The sequence below is a fragment of the Aulostomus chinensis genome, chromosome 24 (assembly GCF_037954235.1).
Source record: "Aulostomus chinensis isolate RoL2024-O1b breed Wild chromosome 24, RoL_Achi_v1.0, whole genome shotgun sequence".
Classification (NCBI taxonomy): domain Eukaryota; kingdom Metazoa; phylum Chordata; class Actinopteri; order Syngnathiformes; family Aulostomidae; genus Aulostomus; species Aulostomus chinensis.
Genome location: NC_141343.1, coordinates 3,686,116 through 3,706,244, shown reverse-complemented (window position 1 = coordinate 3,706,244; position 20,129 = coordinate 3,686,116). Strand labels below are relative to the sequence as shown.

The 20,129-nt window shown below is 42.6% G+C and overlaps 1 protein-coding gene across 8 annotated transcripts in view; it reads right to left on the bottom strand.

Moving 5' to 3' along the window:
* Window positions 1–61: 61 nt before the first annotated feature.
* sorcs2 (sortilin-related VPS10 domain containing receptor 2) overlaps window positions 62–20,129 on the bottom strand; it is a 186,501-nt gene continuing 166,433 nt past the window's right edge. The window contains exons 14-28 of one of the 8 annotated variants that reach the window (XM_086197831.1): window positions 18,308–18,415; window positions 14,581–14,701; window positions 14,334–14,467; window positions 13,630–13,749; window positions 13,091–13,262; window positions 11,871–12,057; window positions 11,195–11,328; window positions 10,755–10,878; window positions 10,535–10,647; window positions 9,732–9,854; window positions 9,506–9,605; window positions 9,352–9,393; window positions 8,017–8,119; window positions 6,284–6,581; window positions 62–2,944 (exon numbers count right to left, since the gene is read on the bottom strand). In XM_086197831.1, coding sequence (XP_086053957.1) covers window positions 6,323–6,581; window positions 8,017–8,119; window positions 9,352–9,393; window positions 9,506–9,605; window positions 9,732–9,854; window positions 10,535–10,647; window positions 10,755–10,878; window positions 11,195–11,328; window positions 11,871–12,057; window positions 13,091–13,262; window positions 13,630–13,749; window positions 14,334–14,467; window positions 14,581–14,701; window positions 18,308–18,415 — 1,840 coding nt within the window. In that variant the 3' untranslated portion in view covers window positions 62–2,944; window positions 6,284–6,322. The remainder of the gene's footprint in view (window positions 2,945–6,283; window positions 6,582–8,016; window positions 8,120–9,351; window positions 9,394–9,505; window positions 9,606–9,731; window positions 9,855–10,534; window positions 10,648–10,754; window positions 10,879–11,194; window positions 11,329–11,870; window positions 12,058–13,090; window positions 13,263–13,629; window positions 13,750–14,333; window positions 14,468–14,580; window positions 14,702–18,307; window positions 18,416–20,129) is intronic. The other 7 variants (XM_086197830.1, XM_086197832.1, XM_086197835.1 and 4 more) reach the window with 7 other exon arrangements.

Here is a 20,129-nt window from a genome sequence, read left to right as displayed (position 1 = left end):
CACCGCCGTTTAAATCAACGCAGCAATGTCAGGGACTCAGAATTTACTGAACCTGTAAAAAAAAAAGTAGGGAATATTAATTTGAAACAACACAAGATCGGAGCGTGTTCTGACAAAACCAGCAGACGTCCAGGTTCTGGTTGAGTGATTTATTCTGTGATGCAGATTAAGTGCACTATGCTTCCTGATGAGGACATTTACTTTTTAATAGCAAAATAATAATAATAATAATATTAATAGTAAAGAAATTTTTTAAAAAATCACCCAAAAAAAACATCAGAAAGATGAAAATTAAAAAATTAAAACTGTGCTCAAAGTTACGTGGTGCCACCATCAGTGAATACCCCCACAATCATATTAGAATGACCACGGTCCTCACGGGACAAGGATACAATGACCAAACAGTACTAAAAGGAGCCGACCAGAATATGTACAAAACAGGAAGAAAGTCAAAATCTGAATGAGTGAGTTCTCTTTCCTTGCATCAAACACAAGACGAACCAAACAGTGACGTTTGTGGTCATGGACGCGTCGGTCGTCGGCGAAGGTCTTTCTGAGCCCAAGACCTCCTGATTCAGAGTTGTTGTTGTTGGTTTTTTTTTTTAATTCTTTGACAGAACTTTTCACACAATTAGTGCAATCAAACGAACAAAAAAAAAAAAAAACAGACAAAAAAAAGAAGAAGAAGAAAAGTCTTCAGCAAAAAGGCAGGAGAAACACTAACCAGTGTTCACTGAGATAAATTACACGCCTAACAAGTGTATCAAAAATATCCATATTCAGTCTTCACCGTGTCGTTGGACCTTCACAAGATTATGGAGACCGAGAAAAGAACGCTCTCACTGACGAGATTACACTGAAAATATCAAACAGATGTGAAGCAGGCAGTTCTAGTGAAACTCCAGAAACTTGGTGAAAGGACAGCTTAAAAAAAAAAAAAATCTGTGTATTTAGTGTAAAACACTCACACGCCCATGTCAAAGGGATTATGTACAAAGTGGAGATTCATATTTACACATTTACAAGAAACCAAACATTGAAGGAGACATTATTCCACCACGGGTTACGCCTAATATAGGCTGACACAGTAAAATACATCAACTACACCTTACCTCCATGACAGTGACCTTATAGTCTCCGGGGCAGCGAGTCTGTTTAGGGGGGGCAAGTGGAGGGGGGCGTACCATTATTAGAAATAAATATACTCCCAACAAGTAATGTCTCTGAGCAGATCCACAGTTTTAGGCACCGTAGGACGAGATGATGAGCTCCTATCAAGTGGTTGCTGATTTGAAATTCAACCTCACAACAAATGCTTGTAAACAACAACATGGGGGATTTTGAAAATGGAAAAAAAACAAAAAAACAAATTCTGTTGGAGCATAAAATATAGCACAAAGACTTTACCTGCGTGAAGGAATCTAAGAAAGTGCAACACCGCCCTCTTGTGTTTGCATGTGTACACTCCTCGTATGCAAAACCACAAGAGTTTCTTATATTTTACATTCCGTAGAGGGATAAATATTGCCTTTTAAGAGAGAGCATTGAGTATCTGGAGAGAGAGAGATGATGAAACAAGAGGGGAGAAGCACAAAAATAGGAGTTTCCTTCGATGGACGTCAGGCAAAAATGGAGGACTGATACTGCCATAATTATACATGGAAAATAACTTGAATAAATTAAATAGAAATCTAGGTTAATTTAAACATTTAGACAATTAATGTATTCATATGCACAAAAAAAAAAATCCTTGAATATTTGTACTTAATATGAAGATGCACACTCGTCTGACAGAGGGAATTTAAAGTAGGAGTCTGCCTCTAAAAGTCGCCCGGTGCATTCACGGCTCCAGTAAATAAACCCAACAAGCCGCTACAGGAGGAAATACTGCAAATACAATTACTGCATGTGACCAATTATTATTTCTTTAAATGAATTCATTCAATTTGTGATTTTCTCTTCACATTTACTCCCTTTGTCATGCATTTATGGTTGTATTTCTTCCATCCTATGCTACTGAGGGGGTGTGGCCTCTTCCAGGAAGTAGCATCTGGAGGTCATTATTCTAATCGGATCCACGGTCAAGACACGCCCCCTGATTAACATAAGAGTCAAGAAATAAATAAAACAAAAATAAATATGGAGGGACATAAATAGAAACATAAATAAATGTAAACAGAACATAATCATTTTGGAAATAAATACAAAACATAATCCCATACATACGTTCGATGTACTTTCTGTTTATTTGCATATTTTTTTCTTTCTCAAATTAATTTGCGTTTCTATTTTGAAATCTGATTTTTTTTTAACTTTGCTTTTTGAATAACTGATCTATTGTGTAAAATGATTATGGCAGTTTTAGTCGTCCATTCAGCACACTTTTTCTTTTGGTGAAAGTAAATCATTCACGCACACTGATCTTTGGCCACTGATTGGTCGGTTAGAAGCCCAACCCTCTCTGATGTCATCAGTCACGATGGCTGATGTTGAGCCTCCACCAGGGACAAATGTACACATGTATTGACTTGAAACATCGACACAGTGAGTGAGTTGAAGTGGTGCAACACCATCAAGACCTTCATCCTCACCGGGGGGTCTCTGTTGTCAGTGGGGCGGGTCGGCGGGCTCGCGATGAAGTTGACTAAAAAGAGATAAATCGGTGTGGCTCCCATCCCTTAGCAGGAAGAGCAAAAAAAACCAACATCAGGGTGAACGTGTTTGAGATCAGGCCTGGTGGAGGTCATGGAGTCGTGGTGAAGTCCCAGGAAGAGGAGGACGACGACGAAGGAGACGAAGGAAGGCAGAGTGAAATCCCTGTGCTCGTTAGCCAGTGAGGTTAGGCTAGACTAAGCTTGTCAGTGTTGCCATGGCAGCCATCAGCTGGTCAGGTAACTGTGAAGTTCTCTGGAGTTGATACTCAGGACAACACCGGAATGGTTGCCTGGCAACAAGAGAGAGGAGGACAAAGGCAGGGACATGATCAGTAATACAACAGGGATGAGCACAAATCTGTCAATCTCTCTCTCTCTCTTTCTGTCTATGACTCTATCTTCATCTGTCTCTCTGGCTCCGCCCCTCTCTGTCCTGCTGTCTTTCAGACCGAGCAGTCGAGGCAGATGGCCGCCCATCCAGCGCCTGTGTCTGCTCCGCGCTTCCGATGGTTACAGGGAGGTTTTGGAGCTTTGTCGTGAGGAACTGTTGGGACTTTTTAAACTGAATGAATTCATAGATTGTGATCTGATCCTTTCCTCACCATCGTAGCAAACTAAACAAAGTAATGATGTGTACTAAACAAAGTAATGATGTGTACTAAACAAAGTAAAGATGTGTACTAAACAAAGTAAAGATGTGTACGAAACAAAGTCATGATGTGTACGAAACAAAGTAATGATTTGTACTAAACAAAGTCATGATGTGTACTAAACAAAGTCATGATGTGTACGAAACAAAGTAATGATGTGTACTAAACAAAGTCATGATGTGTACTAAACAAAGTCATGATGTGTACGAAACAAAGTCATGATGTGTACTAAAAAAAGTCATGATGTGTACGAAACAAAGTCATGATGTGTACTAAACAAAGTAATGATGTGTACTAAACAAAGTCATGATGTGTACGAAACAAAGTCATGATGTGTACGAAACAAAGTAATGATGTGTACTAAACAAAGTCATGATGTGTACTAAACAAAGTAATGATGTGTACTAAACAAAGTCATGATGTGTACTAAACAAAGTCATGATGTGTACGAAACAAAGTCATGATGTGTACTAAACAAAGTAATGATGTGTACTAAACAAAGTCATGATGTGTACTAAACAAAGTCATGATGTGTACGAAACAAAGTCATGATGTGTACTAAAAAAAGTCATGATGTGTACGAAACAAAGTCATGATGTGTACTAAACAAAGTAATGATGTGTACTAAACAAAGTAAAGATGTGTACGAAACAAAGTCATGATGTGTACGAAACAAAGTCATGATGTGTACTAAACAAAGTAAAGATGTGTACGAAACAAAGTCATGATGTGTACTAAACAAAGTAATGATGTGTACTAAACAAAGTCATGATGTGTACTAAACAAAGTCATGATGTGTACTAAACAAAGTCATGATGTGTACGAAACAAAGTCATGATGTGTACTAAAAAAAGTCCTGATGTGTACTAAACAAAGTAATGATGTGTACTAAACAAAGTCATGATGTGTAGTAAACAAAGTCATGATGTGTACTAAACAAAGTAAAGATGTGTACTAAACAAAGTCATGATGTGTACTGAACAAAGTCATGATGTGTACTGAACAAAGTCATGATGTGTACTGAACAAAGTCATGATGTGTACGAAACAAAGTCATGATGTGTACTGAACAAAGTCATGATGTGTACTAAACAAAGTCATGATGTGTACTAAACAAAGTCATGTGTACTGAACAAAGTCATGATGTGTACTGAACAAAGTCATGATGTGTACTAAACAAAGTCATGATGTGTACTAAACAAAGTCATGATTTGTACTGAACAAAGTCATGATGTGTACTGAACAAAGTCATGATGTGTACTAAACAAAGTCATGTGTACTAAACAAAGTAATGATGTGTACTAAACAAAGTCATGATGTGTACTAAACAAAGTCATGTGTACTAAACAAAGTCATGATGTGTACTAAACAAAGTCATGATGTGTACTGAACAAAGTCATGATGTGTACTAAACAAAGTCATGATTTGTACTGAACAAAGTCATGATGTGTACTGAACAAAGTCATGATGTGTAGTAAACAAAGTCATGATGTGTACTAAACAAAGTAATGATGTGTACTGAACAAAGTCATGATGTGTAGTAAACAAAGTCATGATGTGTACTGAACAAAGTCATGATGTGTACTGAACAAAGTCATGATGTGTACTAAACAAAGTAATGATGTGTACTGAACAAAGTCATGATGTGTAGTAAACAAAGTCATGATGTGTAGTAAACAAAGTCATGATGTGTACTGAACAAAGTCATGATGTGTACTGAACAAAGTCATGATGTGTACTGAACAAAGTCATGATGTGTAGTAAACAAAGTCATGATGTGTACTGAACAAAGTAATGATGTGTACTGAACAAAGTCATGATGTGTACTAAACAAAGTCATGATGTGTACTGAACAAAGTCATGATGTGTACTGAACAAAGTCATGATGTGTACGAAACAAAGTAATGATTTGTACTGAACAAAGTCATGATGTGTACTGAACAAAGTCATGATGTGTACGAAACAAAGTAATGATGTGTACTAAACAAAGTCATGATGTGTACTGAACAAAGTCATGATGTGTACTAAACAAAGTCATGATGTGTACTGAACAAAGTCATGATGTGTACTAAACAAAGTCATGATGTGTAGTAAACAAAGTCATGATGTGTACTGAACAAAGTCATGATGTGTACTGAACAAAGTAATGATGTGTACTAAACAAAGTAATGATGTGTACTGAACAAAGTCATGATGTGTACTAAACAAAGTCATGATGTGTACTGAACAAAGTCATGATGTGTACTAAACAAAGTCATGATGTGTAGTAAACAAAGTCATGATGTGTACTGAACAAAGTCATGATGTGTACTAAACAAAGTCATGATGTGTACTGAACAAAGTCATGATGTGTACTAAACAAAGTCATGATGTGTAGTAAACAAAGTCATGATGTGTACTGAACAAAGTCATGATGTGTACTGAACAAAGTAATGATGTGTACTAAACAAAGTAATGATGTGTACTGAACAAAGTCATGATGTGTACTGAACAAAGTCATGATGTGTACTGAACAAAGTCATGATGTGTACTAAACAAAGTAATGATGTGTACTGAACAAAGTCATGATGTGTAGTAAACAAAGTCATGATGTGTAGTAAACAAAGTAATGATGTGTACTGAACAAAGTCATGATGTGTAGTAAACAAAGTCATGATGTGTAGTAAACAAAGTCATGATGTGTACTGAACAAAGTCATGATGTGTAATTACAGCAGAGATGTCCCAACACGGCACAACGCTCGCACACTTTGAGGTGTACATTGTTCATGATTGTGATCAAATTCACAACAGTAAACAGCTGCTTTGACTAGACATCAATAATACATTATTTCAATTTATTACATTAAAAAACGTCATTTAATGCAGTATAACATGATGATGACATCACTAGTCCCTGCGGCCAACACTGTTTAGTTCATTTCAAAGTCAACAGTCTGTCAGTCATACCAGTGATAAGGATGAAAAGGTATCTCCAGTACCTTGATGAGTGTGAGCTGCTGGTGTTAGCGGCTTGAGTTTTAGTAGCAGTGGTTAGTGGTAGTCCTTATAAGGGAACGGAAGGCGGGGCTACCTCCTGCGTTACCTAGAGTCTGCGAGTCCAGGTCATCATCGATGAACTCCTCGCCCTGGATGATGTGCTGGGTGTCCTCGCTGTGATTGACCGGGCTGGTCATCTCCTGCTCTTTCTCGTTGTGCATCTGGGCGTAAACATTACGGTTGCCCGGCAACTTCCTGAAAAACAGTGGGGGATAGGTCTCCTCAGTCCTAAGCCAAGGACTGTGGGATTTGTTTTTTGTAAGATGAGGCTGTAGTTTTGCACAGGTTTTATTTCAAGTGACTTTTTGGTGGGTGTTTGTGTTCAGGGTGCGAGGAGGTGCTGCTGGTGGCGTGGAGAGAAAGCATGCAGTTACAAGGTGCGAGCTACAGGCAGCAGACGTCTGCCAACAGCAGAAAATACAGGAAAACGTGTCACAAACGAATCTTAGCATCAAGTCATGACGACGTCGTGTCACTGTGATGAGGAGTTTGTCAGGTGATTGCTGGGGATCACCTGACTTTTCAACCAGCGTCACGGTTTTGATGAGACGTGGATTCCAACCGGAGGGAATCAGGCCCAACAGAAACTCCTTTTGTGGAGATATTTTGTGTTGAGGTTGTGTTGAAATAGCTGCCACAAAAATCTTCGCCCAAGAAATCGCATCTGGCTGGTGAATAATCTTTCGCTTAATAAATACTCATGACCATGATTCAGATGCAAATGGCTAAGAGTTGGTTAATCCCCATTTTTGCAGCAAATGGCCTTGAGGACGGGAGTAAATTAGTTAATGACATCACCAGAAGTTAATGAAGCTTGAGCCTTCACGAAACCGCCAACTGCACAAACTTCACAAACAAATAAGGTTATATTTCTATTATTATGATGATATATTTAAAAGTCAGACCAGCTCAGGCAAGCATCTTCATACAAATGTATTTCATTTACATTTAAATTCATATATTTATTAATATTAAAAGCATTAATTTAAATTTCAATATAATTGAAATTAGAGGATTCTGCATTTTTGCGCCGAGAATCTATGACAAATAAGTACGTTTTCAAAAGATGCTCCATTCATAACGGACATTCTTGCTTTTGCTACATTTCTCAGAAATGATTGGATGGATTAATATGAAGTTTCATTAATACCTGAACCCTGTATACAGTCAACAATTGTTAGCAAGCTAACATGCTAAACTATGATGCTAAACATGGTTGTTTCCACGTAGCGATGTGATTGTGAGCACGTTAGCATGCTGATGGCTCAAGTTAGCTGAAAAACAAGTAAAAAAAACTGGTGATGTGATGCAGTAGTGCATTAATATTACGATAAAAATCGACACAATAATAATATTACCCTCTTTTGTCGTCATGCACAAAATGCACAAGTACAATGATGACATTTGATCCATCAATATTAGGTGCAACAGATGAAATCGTGTTGTAGACCTTTAATACTCATCAAATATGACAATTTTTATATCAAGAATTTGAAGCTACAGGATCTTCCTACTCTTGAAAAGTGTTCATTTCCACATAAACAAGATGATTTTGTCCCATCAATGGTGGGATGGTTTTTGTTCCAGAGCAACCAGCGCCAACTGATCCCACTCCAGCCTCCTCAGCCTAAAAACTGACATGAGATCAGCCCCAGCTCTTCAACGTGACACTCACCTTTTGAACTTGTAGAGGATGAAGGAGCCGGTTGCAATGATGCTGATGAGGAAAATGATTGCTACGGCCCAAACGCCGGGACCCCCAGCGGTTCCATGGTAACCTGGAGAAGGCATGACAAGCATGGAGAAATACCAATAAAGAATAATGCACCTCGTCTGCACATCAGAATATCACACTGGATACTATAGAGAAGGTGAGGAAGAGTTTAAGAGGGAAACTCAGTTCTTTTTTTCCAGCCTGGATCCTTTTCACAAACTATGTTAGTCTAAGTGAGTGATGGAGAGAACCATTTTTGAAACGCCCCCAGTCTGGAGCCGGAGCAGAGCTGCCTGCAGCTGCTGGAATGTAATCCAATGGGGCAACTCGTCAAATTATACATGAATTAAATTATATATCCTATTAAATAATCAACATCGTCAAATTACACCCACTAAAGGCGCACTGTGTCACACTGACAAGTTTGGACTGTGATTGTAATTGTGGGCTAAGTAATGGACGCCTGCAGCGGTGGCGTTAGCTCCTCTGGGTAGCGCTTCTAGCAGTAAATTTAGCATGTCCATATCAAACCAAGGACGTCTACAAAAGAGACATTTTGTTGCTACAAGTTGGAAATGCGCAAACATTTATTTAAACTTGTATGAAAGAATGAAGTTAAATAATCCAGTGATGGAAGATAAATAATCCAACACAATCCGGTGGTTTCTTGCAACAAGTCCCGAGAGAGTTCAGGGCGAGACTTCCCCCTGAGTCAGAATTTAGCACAGACCACAACAAAAATGGCGGCATCCTGCCAAAGGTAAACGCAGACACTAACTTCTCCGTTCTGTTAAGTTGTCTGACGATTATAGTAACAATCTGAGTCTGTCAGAGGCACAAAATGCACTTTTACCAAGTGTAATTTGACGGTAGCCAGTTGCCCCATTGGATTACATGCTAGCTGCTCTGGGGCTGCAGGCAGCTCTGCTCCTGCTCCAGACTGGAGAGATGTCAGAGGAGGTCGTTTCATTCACTCACTTGGACTACAAATATTAGTAAAACAGGATCCAGTTTGAGGAAAATGAAGCTCCCCACAGATACAAATCCACAGTGACAACTCTAAAAGTAGCAGAAGGGAGAAGAAGGTGGGTTTTTTGAGGTAGCTCCTCTCCACAGACAGCATGAAATTTTTAAAACCAGTGAAGGGCAATCAGGTGGATAAAACAGCATGGCGAGACACAGACAGGTTGGAATCGTTAGGAAACCAGGAAAGGAAAAGTGATCAAGCGTTGAAATAAGCCAAACAGTTAATGGCGCCCAAGGAAAAAGCCGCAGGTGTGTGATTAAGCAACGCACCAGTCTCTGCAGCTGCTGCTGTTGAGTCATTAGCAATTATCCCTTGGAAATAAATCAATAACATGCAATTATCATTAAAAATGCCACATGTCATTATGAAAAGCAAACAATATGCAAAGTGATGGGAAGAGGATGGCAGTGCACTGTTCAGTACCTGCGTTTGGGTCAGCTAGCATCACTAGCACTTGTAGGCCTCCTCGCACCACAAAGCTGACATTGTTGTCATTGAACGCCTGCAGAATGGCTGGAATTCTCTGAGAAAATATAAGAAACCACCGCTTTAAAACAGGATCAAACTTGACAGCTCACAATATGCCATTCCAAACATAGCCGTAGACGCCGATCGAAAAGATAAGCTGCTGTTTAGAAACTCTGTCTACCTTATCTGTGAACATGCTCCTCTTGTCTGCCTGGCTGTCCAGTGGGAGCACGTAGAGGTCAGCAGTGGTGGGGAGACCCGCCTTCACCACCGTCACCAGAGAGTCCTGAGGGACGCTTGTGATCTGGAGGCAGAAAGTCAGCAGTCGTCTTACTGGAGCTGCGGCAGCACCCATCAAAACCAAACTGCAGAGGCGCGACGAGGCTTTTCAATTATCGTTCCACCGCACACACGCGGCTCTCTTCAACCTTGAGCAGCTGATTGAGAGCAAGACGTGAGTGAACGTGAACATTTGCATTTCAAAACGATTCAGACAGGACAACAGTGTCGCTCTGCACCTGCGAGGGTTTTTGTGGAGTTATTTTTTTGGTATTTTTTATAGTGCAATTTAAACATCGATTCAAGATCAAAACTATCAACCCTGCTATGAAACAGCATATTTTTTAAGTGTAATAGTTCATAAAGTATGAAGAGCGTGAATACAGAGTCACAGATTGTCTTCAGGAGTCCAAAAGATTTGCAGATATTCACATAGAATTTGACTTTTTCAGTTCCATATTTTCATTTTGGTGGTTCATTTACATCACGAACATATATTTTGGAGTGTGCAGGGGTCTCACATTTCACCATAATCCAAGTTCACTTCCCAGTCAGGGTTCTTCTTCCTTGATATCTGTTTGATAGGCATCAGGGTTCTTGTTTTACTACCGCCACCCTCTGGGCCGGAGGGTTACAGCTCACAACATCACGGCTGGGTATTTATAACACTTGTGTATTTTCCATCCTTAAACTTGGAGGTTTTACCTTAGAGAGCATTTTGGTGACAACCTGACCGACGTCCACTCTCCACTCTGGAATGTTTGGGTTGAGGTGGTCCAGGTTCCTGCTGAAGCTCAGTGGGATAACCTGGAAGTTATCTGTGAGGGAGGGAAGAGCACAGGAAGTTGATGTCATCGCTTTCGTGAAAACGAGCAGCACATGCAGCATATCGTGTGGTGAACACGGGCGGTGCATCGTAGTTTACCGTAGACTTGGACAGCCCTGGTGTCCTGCACCATGGATCTGCCGTTGGAGGCTTGGACGGTCACGGACACCTCTCCTACCTCAGGGAAACGAGTCAGCAGGCTGTTCTGGAGCGTCAGAGTCGGCTGCGTGACACAGACACCACAAGTTCACTGCAAACAGCACAAACCTGGACTGCAAGCTGATGATGATGATAATGACCGTTTCTATGGTTTGATGAACGTGTGAACTTAGAATAATGTGGAGGAGATCACGTGTTGACACCTCAGCTTTTTGGGAGGTTTTCAGCTTCTTCATCTCATTTTTTTGGGGGGGGTCAAAACCTCACAATCAAAATTTCCTGCAACCGAACTCGGTGAACGACTGCACACAGCCGGCTATCGATGAAGAGAGACGAGAACTAACATCAGACACAGAGCTCAACAGGCAGGGCAGGTTTACCTGCAGGCTGTCACCAATCCACCAGTAGAAGACAGTCAGATTGGCCTCAGCAGGAAGAACGATGGCTGTCAGATTAACCTCGTGATTTCTCCAAGCAATGGGAATAACTTCCAGGTGCACTTCCTGTAGAGGCGCTGTACGAAGAAAAAAAAAGCATTTTCAGTAAGCCGACAAACAGGAACTGAGAAGGATATGGTTTTTAATGTCCTTGTCCTAAAGACCAAGTGTAATTAATTCAGAAAGCATTTTTTTCCCCCGAGGTCCAAACAAGAGAAGTATAAGATTTTAGGCTAATTTGATCTTGACAGCTCATTGAAACGCCAACAAAATTCTTCAGTGTTGTCTAAAAAGGAGACAAGTGCCTTTTTGTAGAAATTCTATTGTTGGTGGAAAGAAGCTGAAAAGATGAAAAGTTGTCGTAGAAACCAGTTTAGAAGCTTTCAAGCAGCAGGAGAGAGCCTTAGGAAAAGCAAGACTTGCTGCTGAACTGGAAAGAAAATGTTTCTCATCTTCATCTCTCGCGGGTTTTTAAACGTGTTTGGAAGAAAGAAGCTTATTGATGTGTAATTTCTGGGTGGTGAAACTACCCCATACGCTGAAAACTCCACTGCTTTGAAGTAAAAGTACCACCAGAGGCCGCCAAACTTCATGTGCAAACAGTCAGAGAGAGGCCCACCTGTAACCTGGATGTACATGGTGGCTTTGTCGTGCCCTGCCATGTTCTCCGCCTTCACTGTGACTTTGTAAATGCCTGGATTCTCATATCGATGCTGGATGGGTTCATCCGTCACTGTCAGGTTCTGGTAAATAGCCCGGACCCCATCGCCGAGGTCCACCTGGTACTTGGTGCTGCTGGTGTCTCCCTGTGCACAGAGGGACAGACGACATTCACAGATTTGTTTATCAATACTGAAAAGAAAAACTCAGCAGTTTCATCGAGCACCAGAGCATCAAGGTGTGGATATTAGCACATTCAGCATCTTTAACCAGCTCTTCCTTCTGGTTCCTTGGCAGTTTCATTCCAAAAAAGGCAGCAACATTACATATCGCCATCTAGTGGCGATTGTCAAAAACACAGCAAAGTACTCAAACTGAACAAAGAAGAATGAATCTTTGTTGGGCAAGTTACTTCAAAAATATGATATTAAAATATTTACTAATAATTAATATGATAGCTGCAAAAAGGGCGACAGCATTATTTACTCTGTCACTGCCAAAAGGTAACCTATTACAGTAAAAATCAACACTGGGAGTAACCAGCCAGAAAAGAGACTTTGGCTGCATCCAAATTGCCAAGTGTCAACCTACGTCCTACTGCTACGTCCTACCGCTACGTCCTACTCCTACAACCTGAACAGCGCGGCACCATTCAGACAGCCTAGAAGACTGGTGGTGAAGCACGACCTCTGCTGGCAGAGCACAGATACCGCAATTAGGTAGACAGCACCAACGACAGCCCCACCTGCTGGCCTGACTGTCGTACTGCACTCCACTCTGAACGCCCCTTTAACTCGTTCTCTATTATTAAGCACATTAACGCACCTGTAAAGGTGTGTTCACACCTCGTCGTGTTTGGTGTGAACACACCTTTAGTCATCAACAACGACTATAAATGTTCGTGTTGCATGAGAATGGGAGACTGTTGGTGGTGCAAACTTGGCTTGCGGGTCTACAAGTTTTTAGGGGACGAAGAAGAAGTCCGTGGTGCATTGTGGGCCATAGGTTGCTCCGTAGGATGCACCTGAACCAACCTACAATGTGGGCGTGTTTAGGCTGCAATTTAGGTTGCGAAGTAGGTCGCTACTCGCGCCAGTTGTGGTTTCGGACAGCCTACGACCTACTCTGAGACCTACGATCAGACCTGCTTGGCAATTCGGACGCAGCGTTTCACCTTACCTGTTCCTGGTGGACAATGAATGTGATGTCATCACCTGGCGCCACCGCAACCATCTGCCCTTTGATGCTGACCTGTAGTCCTCTAGGGGGCAGCAGAGGGCAGTTGTTTTGTTTGGTGCTCTGCTGCTTGTTCAGCCAGCCTTCACACACGTTAGACACCACCTTCCTGTACCTGAACACAGCAGGAGAGAGCTGGCGCGTCAGAGAGCGCAGGCGCGTTCTGAATTACAGCGACGTAAGAGGACGGACGGGAACCTTTGTACTAAAACTGGAGATGATGGAGCAGGCAGTTAGCGTGATAGCTTAGCATGTTTAAAAAAAACTGTTCGAAGGTCATTCATCATCCATCAGTGATCGCATGCTCAATGAAAACATGACTATTTTCTTTGTGGCACGGACACAAACGTTAATTTAAAAAATACAATTTGTGGTTACAGGAGTTCTTCAAAATCATCTTGATAGAATAAGACAATAAAAAAGTGTATTTCACCAAAGTCTGCAACAAATGCATGTGAGTGGTGTGGTGGTGGTGCACAGACCCGGTGCTGGACTCGTAGGTTTGTCCTAGACGGCAGTCGTCAGGTGGGGAGTCTGGATCGTACCAGAAATCAGCGAAGCACTGGTTGCCCTCTGTGTGGGATCGCTCGAAACCGTAGTCACTACACACACACCGCACACACACAGACACGATAGAAGACACGGAAATGTCAGCGGAGCTCATATTCTGCCCCCCCCCCCCCCCCCCCCGGGATGAACGACTTCGCCGTGAGGCAGCAATCATGCGATGGAGGAGGGAACGACTGAGAAGCACTCATCGATCTTTCCAAGCACAGCAAAGTTACTTCCAAAAAATACACGTTGTGAGAACACTGAAGGCATCAATGAAGTATTCCTTTTTGTGAAAACATACAAATTAGCAACAAAAACTCTATTACCCAGGACTCCTTACACCTGCGGCTGCTTCCTGTAACAGCTCTGATAGGTCAGCAGCGTCGTGTGATACAAGTATGGCGGTTTCAACAAAGAACAGAGCGGTAAACCTGACCACAATATGGATTAAAAGTCCAGATACCTTCATTGTGATGAGGATTTATTGGTCAAAGATTCTGACAGTCAGGAAAGTAAAGAGCAATGACAGAAACAGGGTTTTTCTATTGTGCTCGTAAGAGTGCAGACGTTTTGCAGGCTGTGATCTTGTGTACATAAACGTAAATGCCAGGGAGGATTTTTTTGGAGGTCTCACCAGTTGAAGTCTTTGTCGGTGCACTGGCAGGGTTTGGTAGTGAGAGCAGACGTGTAACTCCTCCCTTTGATACAGAACGCCGTGTCCTTCCTCTTTCTGAAACTGCGCTCCTGACCCATAATGCACTTTTCTCCCTGAGGGCAAATAATAACAAATGAGTATTCAGTTTCAGATAACCAGATACTCAGTTACAAGTGAGCGTGTGTGTGTGTGTGTGTGTGTGTGTGTGTGTGTGTGTGTGTGTTACCTGCAGGTTTGTGAGCAGCCAGGACTCATAATCAGACTCGGTACACTGGCGAGAGAAAGACTGCCTGAAATCCACTTTGACCAGCTCCCAGTCGGACCTGTAGCTGATGTGGCCAAACACACTGCAGGAGAACACACACAGGAGCGGGGGATGGGGTTTGACAAGACGTTATTGATTTCAATGGCATTATTGATTCTGCTCGGTTCGGCCTCTCGCTGCAAATCCTGGTGCAAGTATTAATGGAGCTGTTTTATAACGCGATGGCGATTTTTACACGGATACCAAAAGTGATTCTGCTCATCTGTTTTCTTTTCGATTCCTTTATTGATTCCTTATCCGTTTTCAGAGGATGGAAAACGGAGGAACCCTGCACAGGTTAGAGAACAAACCAAGCATGTCTGCCTATCTGAATACGTTCAAATAAATCACGCCGCTCCAAACATTTCCCTCTCAATGGCGTGGACACAAGACATCATGGTTTAGCACTTAGCAACTGTCACAAAAACATGGCCGCATCGTTAAGAGGAATGAGACGATGATTCTCTAAAGATTCTGGTTCCCGAATCTCATCTCTACTAAGAATATTTGTATTCTTACATCTGTATGCCTCAAAGTATGTAGTATGTAGTAAATAATACAGTAAATGTACTGTAAAAAAAATGGCCTTGAGCTTGAAAAAAGCTTTTTTGTCCCCTTTGAGTTGAATCAGTGGAGTCCACTGGTGTCTGCTGTATGAGCAGCAGCAGAAATGAACCAACACAACACCTAACATCAGATAATCAGAGCGAACCAGTCCAGCGACCTCACCGAGGGGACAGACAGGGCTGGCTTCCTGTGGGGGATGGGATGCCACTGCACAACCTACATCTCCCATAATGCCTCACCATTCACCCAGGTTCTTGTGCGAAGCTGGGCAACCACCAGAGGGTCCCTGTTCATCAAGAGGGAGGGTGTAGAAAGGAACCCTGTTGCTTCTTTACCCAGTAACAGGAGGAAACTGTCACCATGGTTACTTCAAGCTTGCTTGGCTGCATGTCTGTTTTTTGCTCAACTTTTGTCTGTTTTTTTTGTGTTTTTTTTTCCCCCTCAAAGGGATTTGGTTTGGAATGCCCCCCAGAGGCAGAGTGGCTAGGGGCCCGTTTGGGAGTGAGCCTGTGTCAGTGGATGGAAGCAAAGAAGCGAGAACTGAGCAACCAGATCGTTGTGGGCTGACTTTGACTGGTTTAAATGAACTCTTTTTCCTCTCTGACCGAAGAAATGATCGTTTTGATTTATGAGGAGTAAAACGCTAGATTTGTTTTCAACCTTCTGGAACAGCCGTGGACCATGAAGAGTGATATCAGACAAGGTTCGCTTTAAAAGGACACAATGTGAAAACACCCTTGTTTCTCTAATGCGGAGCTAAAAATGAAAATAGTTCACCAGGAATATGTTTGCAAGTTATTTCCCAGATTTCAATGAGATTCTTGGGGAGATCATGCTGTTGCGATACGTGCTGAAGTTGATGCTGCTGGATTTTCAAAGTCAAAATAGAGATTCCTGCTCAGTTTGGGAAGTGAGAGTCTGACCCTGCATCTCTGATACCTGACCAGCTGTCATTAGTATGAGTGGTGGATAATGTCTGCGCCCTCACCTGTCCTTGGCGCTAAGTCACTGCTCAAAGACTTCATTATGGGATGGCAGGCTGTTCCGTCAAAAATCGAAACTTTGTGGCAAGGAAATAGACCCTGGCTAATCTGTCAGACATGAGCTGCTCTCAACACCCTCCTCCTCGGCCGGAGACTCTATCTCTCTGTTGCCAGATGGGTGTGTGTGCGTGTGTGTGTGTGTGTGTGCGTGTGTCAGATAATGGCAAGTGAGTGTGTGACCGTCTCTGACCTGGATTACAGCTGGAAGCCTTATCTGGCTTCATCTCAGGGCCAAGGCCCTAAATCTGAGATGATGTGACCAGTGGCACTCTGACTGACTTACTGATGGAGAGATTGGTGAAAAGAACGAGAGCGAGTGAGGCTCTACGCTCTCCTGAAAAAAAAAACAGAAGTTCTCGAATAAAGTGCGCTGTCAAATTTTGTCCATTATCACAGCGAGCAGTCGTCAGGACAGAGGTTCACCACAAGTCGACAAACAAATCTCACCAAAGCAAATCGTGACAAACTAATCAGAGAAAAGTTCTGCTCTGAGGCTCATGAGATGGTGGAAATGTTTAGAGACTGAATATAAAGAGGAGTCGAAGGACCGTGGGACTTTCTGCAATGAGTAAGCACTTGGTGGCAAAGAAAAATTGGGTTTTAATGTCACAGCAGACCCACCCTGGGGGAGGGGGGGTCATGTGATCGTTACAAGGGCAGAGGATGCAGAGAGGCATTGCTAAGTTCTCCCCAGTCCCCAATCAGTTACTCTGCCTCCGATGTGCTGAACCAGCACAGCAGAAATGTCTGACTCAACCTGGAGCAAACGTCCTGCCTTGCTGATCGCTGAGAGCCGAGCGAAGCCCAGGATCCCAAACCACGGCAGGGGTCAATCAGGGGTCAACCACGTTCTGCTCAGGAGACTTTGTTGTGCATCTCTACCCACTGAAGTCATCAAACAGTTTATGTTCTCATCCATGTGAGCACCTGAAAGCGGCAGCAACACTTGGATACTGAAGCAAACACAACTGGTGCCTGCTAATTCCCCCAAATGCTGGAAATTACAAACAAACTCATCTCGCCTTACACACTGATAATCCCTCACTTTATTTGTGTCTTGCAGGTTTTATTCTTCCACATCGAAGGTGTCAACCCCCATGAATATTCATGCCTCAACTCAAGAGCTTCCTGTTCTATCGCGTATTTATTTAATCGGTAACCGAGCGGCAGACTTGTCTGAGCTCGGTGGAGCCTGGAAGAGAGGCCGGCGGAAGTCGAGAGACACGAATAGAGAGCAGAGTCATAGAATCAAAGAGGGGATGAGGGCGAAGGCTCCACACAGGCCTGCCATCGAGCCCTGCACCAGTAATCAAAACGGATGGAGGGAATTGTCGTGATGAATGTCGCTGCCCTCGCGTCTGACCCTCCGTGACAACTCTTAAGAACCAGAGCAGGCAGTATGAAGTGTGACACCAGGGCTGATGTGTTCATGGGTGTCAGACAGCACTTTGTCCATAACACCATGTATAATTGCATTACACCAAATAAAAAAGAAAGGTTACGCTTGAATCTTTTAGTCGACTTCAGTTCTGATCATAACCAGCAAACGTGTAAATATTCTGAATTTCAACTCTTTGAATGCCAGAATCTTCACTATAATAATCTTAAAAAAAAACATTCTGGAGGGCTAATGGTTGCTATGCTATTCACAACTGGCTGAGCTGCTCTCGTCTCAGTTAGCCACTTGTTAGCCGTCATTCATTTATTTGAAAGATACATAAACGCTCTGAAATTCACAACATGCAGCATTTACTGATGTTCTTTATTCCGTAGAGCAATATGTTGAGATATAGTAAGCTAGAAATCCCAGCAAGGCTGCGATGAGGGAGTCAATCATGCTAACTCACCTCTAGGATTTAGGAATATTCCTGCACCACTCCACCTTTGGCATGGCAAAAGCCTTTAAGGCTTGATGTGTTTTTCTTCCATTGAGATTTTCTTGGAAGCTTTTAGGTTTCAGAGCTTTCACGGTGAATTAAATGTGAAGTTTACAGACACAGTTGTTGACGGTTAATAATCTGGAATGCGACTGCACTCACGTCATCACCAGTGTCTCATCTCCCGGCTCGCTGAGGAGTCCATCCACGAACACAGAGGTGCTGGTGAAATTGTGAACAGTCCACGTCCGTCCCTCGTCGATGCTAAACCTGTCAGGAGAGACAAGAGTTCATGATTACTGGCAAACGGATGCACTGATGGCTTCCTCAGTTATTTCCTGGTGGAGAACGAAATCAGGGTGGGCAAAGACTCAGAGCACTCGGGACGAATCGATCCAAATTAAATGAATTTGAATCCTCTCGAAATAAATCAAACTACTGTATTTGGCATTTGAACCTGCTTCAACCCAAACTCCAACTCTGATACATGCAAAGTGAGCCATCTGCTCTACTTTAGTCACATTTGGCAGCAGCGCCGAGTAACTGCGTGATGGAAAGGGATCAATGAGTAATCAAGCAGTATGGAGCTTGCACTGCCGGCTGTGGGTGGTAATGATGATGCGTTAATTAGCAGGCAAACATGCAGACTTACAAGGAAGCTAAAGGGTATACTAAAGACTCCTCCGTGGTGAAAACTCCTGCAAGCTTCAAAGAAAGTTACTCTTGCTCTCCAAAGGTGGGATTTGGAGATTCGTGACTTCCCTGAAACTCCTGCAACAGTTGGGCAGCTGTATGAGGTGTGAGGATTTCACAACACAACAATCATCACTTTGTGTCATTGGGTGAAATATCGCGGAGGCTTCTAAAGAGACATTATCTGAAAGAGTGCGCAAAAGACTTATCAGGATGTAAATTTAAAATGCAACTGACTCAGGCCGTAGTAATCGCCCTGGAGAGGGAAGTGATGAAATACAAACACTTTCATCCTGCACTGATGGACATTTTCCCCACATCTGTACTCACACACTCTGTAGTGTTTAATTTTCTTAACACTTTTCTCCCAAAATTTTCCCCTCCCTTGCCTTTTCATTCGATATATGTATATAAAAAAAAATCCCTTCAAATTATTCGATTATAATCAGAAGCTATGGATCTGGGTGTAAGAGATTAAAGTCGGATCAAAGCGAGATCTGTTGGGCCAAAGTCAGAGATCATAGTCAGGGGACGAGATCCCCGACGCCCCCTCTAATATACAAGTCATCTAACAAAAATGTGGGCTATTTAAGAATACAGTTTCTTTTTTCCAATCCAGGGTGAAGGTGGTTGCAGAAACAGATTATGACGGACCCCCCCCCCGCCCCCGCCCCTTGCTCCTGCGGCTGCTGATTTGTAGGACTGAGCAAGTCGAGAACAGCTCGTCTCATAAGGCATCAACTGGACCGCTACGGCCTCTACGTGTCCGCCTCCTCAGTCCAATTATATCTCATTTTCTCTCAATGATACTCAAAGAATTATTACAAAAGTTTGAGATAATAATCCTGGAATCAAACACATTAGCAGCAGCGTTCCTCCATTCTTCCAACAGAGTAAAGAAACCTTGAACAAGGCTTAGTCTCTGCCAATCATAAATGTGCATAACTCAATCCTGTCCAGCTGGTGTGTTACAGCGGCATCTCATTTCTCAGCCTGCCAGCTTTTCATTAGCTGATATGAATACTGAGCATAACAACTCTCAAGTTTTGAGTGAGCCGCTGATAGAAGCCGGGTTATTACGGAGTCGCCGCTCCTTAAAGTACAGACATGAAACTTGTCAAGTGGCCGCGAAAACGGTATTGCAGTCGCGAACATCGTTGTATCCCGCACACGCACGGGAACACGGTGTGATAGGTTAAGAGAGTAAAGTGGACTCAGGAATCAAGCCGGGGTGTGAGAAGAGGCGTTTAAATACTGCGGAATTGGAGATGGAGCATTTTTAGGTCAAGAG